Genomic DNA, 6,355 nt, shown 5'->3' with positions numbered 1-6,355 from the left:
GCTTTAAAATGTCTATTCAGCTACTGCAAGCATCATACATCTTCTGTTTCTTTATCAATAAATCATTTAATTGTATCTGTTGATTGTGGTCCTTGCTAGTGAAATAAGCTTTGGGAGGGCCAGTGTTGTGGATTTTGCAGAAACCAGGCTGTTCTTCAGAGGCTTTCAAACTGTCTAAATATAATGTTTGTTTCCTCAGGAGAGCCTCCTGCCATGTACCAGGCTCAGCTGATAAAGGCAGCAGAAGGTGGTGATGTGACTCTTCAGTGTCGTCTGGATCCTCCGGTCAACCTGTCTGCTTTCACCGTGGACTGGACGAGACTTGAGAACAAGGATATCGTCCACGTCTATCGACATCAACAGGACGATCCTGATCCACAGACGGATCAATACAGAGGCAGGACGACTCTCCTCCATGAAGACCTGATCAGAGGAGTCCTGACTCTGCACATCTCCTCAGTGAAGCTGTCTGACAGAGGACTTTACAAAGGCTTTGTCCCAAAGCTGAAGACCAGCTGTGTTGTTGACCTCATTGTTGGTGAGCATGCTGAGTTTAATACTGTTCAGGTTCATTTAATTCAAAGTGTATATAACGTTGTTCCTAAATTAGACCTCTCTCATTAGAAACGGTGGGAAAAGACCAGCAGAACGAGACAAAGAGAGATTATTCCAGCACAACTGGACCTCCAGAGGAAGAAGAGACCGAGCCAGACGGTCGTGGTAAATGTCTTGTAATATTTCTTTCTTTGTCCAACTTTATCCTCTCTGAGTGCAAGATGATCTGCTGTGTGGAAATGTGCAGCAGGTCTGAACATTTAATGTGAGCATTTCTAAACGTCACTCAGAGTGGTGGAAGTGCAAATGTATGACAGTGAAAATTACCCTATTACAATTAAAAGTCCTGCATTTAAGCACAAAAGTATCATCAGCAAAATGTACTTAAAGTATCAAAAGTACTGGTTGTGCTGTAAAATGTCCCCTGTGACTGATGTCTGTCTGACATTATTAGCTTGTTAATTCTGATGCATCAATGTTAATCAATTCAATTCAATTTTATTTATATAGCGCCAAATTACAACAACAGTTATCTCAGTGCTTTTCATAAAAGAGCAAGTCTAGACTGTACTCTATGATGTTATTTACAGAAGCCCAACAATTCCCACCAAGAGCAGCACTAGGCGACAGAGACAAGGAAAAACTTCCTTTTAAAAAGGTTGTATTATGCTTTGTGGCTTTTCCCCTCTCCTTTTTTGAGTTATATCTCTTTTTTGTGCATGTAACAGGTTTGCAAAGTGAAAAAGCCCAAAGTCTAGCCCAAAGGGAGTTCCCATCTCCCACAGAAAGCTCTGCTCAGAACCGCTTGAAAACAGCTCGTTTGTAGTCCAGCCCTTCACTTCCTTTACTTGTGACATCACAATGAAAACGCGTCATAAAGCTTGCCAAGCAGCTAGCGGGTCAGGCACGCCCTCAAACAAGCTAGTCTGAGCGGAGGCCCTTTGGCTCGACTCGCCTTTGTTTGGTTTTCCGTTGTAGAAATGTTGTACCTGTACCTGCTTCCAGGTACTTTTTTCGTATCACCTCACCTCCGTCGAGGTTCCAAGCCAGTTGAGGGATACTAAAATGTAACGTGAAAACACGACAGACTGCTGATTGGTCAGAGAGACTCGTCACTATTCACTGCATCATCATTGCTGCGCCAGACAGAGGCCAGCAACAGAAAGTTTTATATTTTACAGTTTTCGTATGGAATTTCATCACTAAATCCACTTCTGAGAAGTTGAGGTGAAATCAGTTGTGTAGATTTCAAATATTGACAGTTTTACGAGAAGTGATGGCGGAACAAAAAAGTGCTTGAATATTTTCGGAGTTGAGGAGCTCCGCAAGTGGCTGCGGGGGAAGCCTGCTGTGACCCGCGGGAGGAGCGCGTGAGGCTGGCCAGCCGCCCGCTCACAGAGCCCTCTGCTCCCGCCGTCACACAGACCGCTGCAGCAACAACTGCAGAGGAAAACACAGCTGGAAGGTTTTCATACCGCTTATCTGTCTTTACATTCTGAGGAATGTTGAAATGTTTTAACTTAAAAAAGAGAAAGCTGTGTGGATCTCTGGTGTGTGTGTTGAACATTACGCCGCGGTAGTTGTGTGTGGCGTCGCTATGACGACAAGCTACGTACTATCTCTGGGTACTATCTGCAATGGAAAACGGAGCAGGGCTGAGTAGAGTCGAGCTCTAAATCCTGACTGAAAATCCTCAAATAAACTGTTGCTCTGTAGAAAGTCACACAGCTGTTTAGCAACTGCTTTCTCCAGGAGCTTAGAGAGAAATGGAAGGTTAGATATAGGTCTAGTTGGCTAAAACATCTGGATCAAGGTTGGGCTTTTTCAGAAGAGGTTTATTACAGCTACTTTAAAGTACTGTAGTACATAGCCTGTTGATAAAAATAGATTGATCATATCTAGTATAGAGGTGCTGACTAAGGGTAAAACATCTTTAAGCAACCTAGCCTGCCATAGCACACACATCAGTGACGGTGTTTGGATGCAGTCAGTAGATGAGCCAGAAATACAGTGATCACAATGTTGCCTAGTAAACCAAAGTCTGGTATTCAAAAAAGGAAAGACAACAAAACGATTAGCAAGATATTCATATTAAATCATTGTCCCTGCCCCTTTTAGCAGACTAACAACAGATGAGTCTCTGTAGCCTCCCTGTCCCAGTGAAGAAAGTGAGCAACACTGTGTTCATGACAGGCCAGTTAGCATCATTCAGGGAGTCTGTGGGGATTTCTCTGTCTCTCTTTTTACCATAACAAAAAAGAAAATGAAATTTATTAATGACAGAATTCAAACACAAATTATTTTCTCACATAATTATCATTATGAAATAAATAAAATAAAAACACCTTCCTGTCTGCACTGGATGCTGGACAGCAGCTTACCTCAGCCTGCATGTAAGTTACAGACTATATTAAAATAATTCAGTTTGATACGTTCATTTAGACTGAATTATGGCCGTTAGTGATGTATTCATACAGACTTTATTATTCCCATCATGAAGGGCAATTTAGTTGAGAAGCAAATAGTGAACTGAATCCTCTTGTGCTAGTATTAATACTGAACTACAAGAAGCCAGTCACTTGCAAGCCTTTAATTAGAGTTATGTAAAGCTTTTGATGGAACTGTTAAGTAATAGAGATTTGGTGACAACAGCCGCGCAGAGGGGGTCCAATTAGATTTTTTTGTCATGGGGCCCAAAATTCCTGGCGGCCCCCGTGGTCGTAACTATTGAGAGCTATGGGAATACTTGGCTCAATAGAGCTGTGACTCTCTGTCAGCCTGGCTGACAGTGCTGAAAAGAAACCTGGGGTTGTTCCTATTCCTCTATTAATGACGAGTAGTACGCTGCTCTGGCATTACGGAGGGCCTTCCTATAAGTTTTAAGACTATCTTGCCAAATTAAACGAGAATTTTCCAGTTTGGTGGAACTTGATAATGAATTTAGAGCTGATGGAATCGCATCCTTAAATTTAGCTACAGCACTATCAGACAGACATCTTGCATAAAAAAAATTTGCCCAATGGTGTTTAGTTCAGCAATACAAACTCAAAAGTTATCAAACAGCGGTCAGATAAAGAGGAATTCTGTGAGAACACTATTAAATTTCAATACCAGAAACAGGTCGAGGGTGTGGTTAAAACAGTGAGTCAGTTCATGAACACTCTGAGAGAAGCCAATGGAATCTAAAAAAAAATAAACACAGTACTGAAGCTGTCACTCTCAACATCCTAGAGCAAATCCCAGCTGACATCGGGCGAAAGGCTGGGTACACCCTGGACAGGTCGCCAGTCCATCGCAGGGCCACACATAGATGAACAACCACTCACACCTAAGGACAATTTTTAGAGACACCAATTAACGTAGCCTGCATGTCTTTGGATGGTGGGAGGAAGCCGGAGCACCCAGAGAGAACCCACCTTCTTGCGGCAGAATAACGACATACATGTCATCACTGGTCAGATTTGGCAGGGGTCCAGAGAAAACTACGGTGTCCGACATTGTTTTTGCATATGTACACAGCGACTCAACATTAATCTTAGTGACCTCCGATTGGTGTAACCACAGGCTATCTCAGGCTGTTCCGCACCGACTACCGGGGACTGACTAGCTACAGTAGCTAAAAACTTATATACCAAGGTGCGGAGCTGGACTTCTAAATCACTGAGCCTCGCCTCCATGTCTACAAATAAACTACACTTGTTACACGTACCACTACTGCTAAAGGAGGCAGAGGAGTAACTGAACATCTGACACGCCAAGCAGGAGAAAGTAGGAGAGGGAGAAGGAGAAGCCATTGCTAGCTGCTAGGCTAAAGTACAGTAGCGTTGGCTACCAAAACTTTTGAAAACAACTATGAGATTAAACAGCAGTCACTAAAAGATGGAAAGAACTGTGGGCTGGGATCATTTCCTCTGTCTTTGTTATTCTCTGCGTTGTTGTTGTTGTTGTGCTTCTGAGGATGAACGGAACGATCCGTAAGTTAGAAAACAACATGTGAAGTCCAGGAGGACTCTGAAAAAGGAAGATACCAGTGATACTGATTTATTTTCTATGGTTTTAAATGTTTAACATATGTTGCTTTATGTGCACAGACATTTTAACGACGCCAAACGGATCTGAAATGAAAAAGGTGAACACCCAAGCAGCAGAGGAGGACCTGGAGGGGTTACGTGAATTAAGTGAAGTGTGAAGAATATAAAAGGAGGGTAATCTTTAAGTCATATATTTTTATGGTTTTAATAGGCCTATAGGGTATTGATCAACTTAATTATGAAAGTTATGTTTGCTGAGAAGTTGGGATAAAAAAAAGTAAATCTTTGTTAGTACGATGTCTTTGTTTCCTCTGTAAATCAAACTATGTGCAATAGTTTCCTCCTCACAATCACAAAACAGGCATGTGTTGAATGGTTGGTAAGAAATTCCATATTAGCTTTCTTAAACAGAAACTCCTTAAAGGCTGCCTTTCGCCCAATGGCAGCTGGGATTGGCTCCAGCCCCCCTGCGATCCTGTACGGAGTAGGCTACATCTTCAAACTGCCTCTCCAACTTTGCTTGTAATCCCAACAATCATTGAACAAATGGCGCCATCTATTGGACAAAACCGACTACAACCAATTCTCACTATGATGGTGGACGTTTGTGTAAATAATTGTTGTGTAGCAGAAGTGACAGGGTCAATTTACAGCAGGGGGCTTCTGTGTAATTAATATGTACGTTTGTCTGCAGTTCAGCATTTAATATATAGAATCGTGGGTGAAATCTTTAAATAGTCCTCATGAGGTCTCCACAGTGGAGTCTGAACGCTGCTGCTCTCTAGACGCACTAAGCCTCCTCCCTCTCTCTGTAGGTCTGTGGTACCCAGTGCAGGTTGTCCCAAAAACCTTTTTTATTGAAATTTAAAACACAAAACAGTCGGAGGCTGCTGTATAAGAAGAGAACATACATAAATAATAACACAGGAAGGACATAGCGTAATAAAACATAAATAAAAGTCAAAGTAATATATCATCTGTCCAAAAGAACTTTGTCAAACACACAGTTAGTTTGGATTGCCTTCTTGTTCTTAACGTTTTTAATTGTGGTGCTATACTGATGCAGTTCTTAGAGAAAGTGTCCAAAGTGTGGTTTGGAGTCAGACAATTTTTTCTTGTGGATGTGGATTTCCCCAATACTATTACCAACTGTACAAATAAATTACTTCTTTTTCCTTCTCGTTTCTTTCAAAACATATGGAGAATGTCATTTTCCTGAAGTTGAAACGTTTGTCCAGTTTTCCTTTTCATATAAAGTTCAACATCCCACCAAAACATTCTACAGTATATACATAGACAAATTGATTCTTCATGGAATTGACAGAAAGTGCAAGAATACTCAATCTAAATCTCTCAAACATCTTTTTTTACCAGATATATACGATGTAATATCTTAAAGGAAACCTCTTTTACTGTTGCTAAGACAGAATTTGTCTACAATAAGCCACATTTTCTGCCAATTAATTTCTCCATAAAGTGAAGTCCAGAAGAATTATACATTGTATGCAGTTCCTGATATATTTATTTGAACATTTATGTTTAGTAATGTAAATTTCTCCAAGGAATATACTACTATTAATTGGTTGGATCATTGAGACCTCAATAGCCGAACCTCTAAGAAGTTACAGCACACTCCTTGGCACAGCATCAAAAACCACTGCAAATTCTTTTGGCATAACTGGTAAACTGAATTCAGAAGGAATTCCTCATAAGTTAGTAACTGCCCATTAGCATTGACAAGCTGTTTAACTAATACAACACCATTGGCA

General features: G+C 41.1%; 1 protein-coding gene across 1 annotated transcript in view; it reads left to right on the top strand.

Annotated features, from left to right (window-relative positions):
- Positions 1–202: 202 nt before the first annotated feature.
- The window catches only part of LOC119898670 (butyrophilin-like protein 2), a 29,499-nt gene continuing 23,346 nt past the window's right edge, over positions 203–6,355 (top strand). The window contains exons 1-2 of the mRNA XM_038712866.1: positions 203–538; positions 625–720. Coding sequence (XP_038568794.1) covers positions 214–538; positions 625–720 — 421 coding nt within the window. The 5' untranslated portion in view covers positions 203–213. The remainder of the gene's footprint in view (positions 539–624; positions 721–6,355) is intronic.

The sequence above is a fragment of the Micropterus salmoides genome, unplaced genomic scaffold (genome assembly GCF_014851395.1).
Source record: "Micropterus salmoides isolate LMB-PRFRI ecotype aquatic unplaced genomic scaffold, ASM1485139v1 Ms_hic_scaffold_1, whole genome shotgun sequence".
Lineage (NCBI taxonomy): Eukaryota > Metazoa > Chordata > Actinopteri > Centrarchiformes > Centrarchidae > Micropterus > Micropterus salmoides.
The sequence above is the reverse complement of the archived record's forward strand: the minus strand, read 5'-3'. Positions and strand labels throughout refer to the sequence as shown.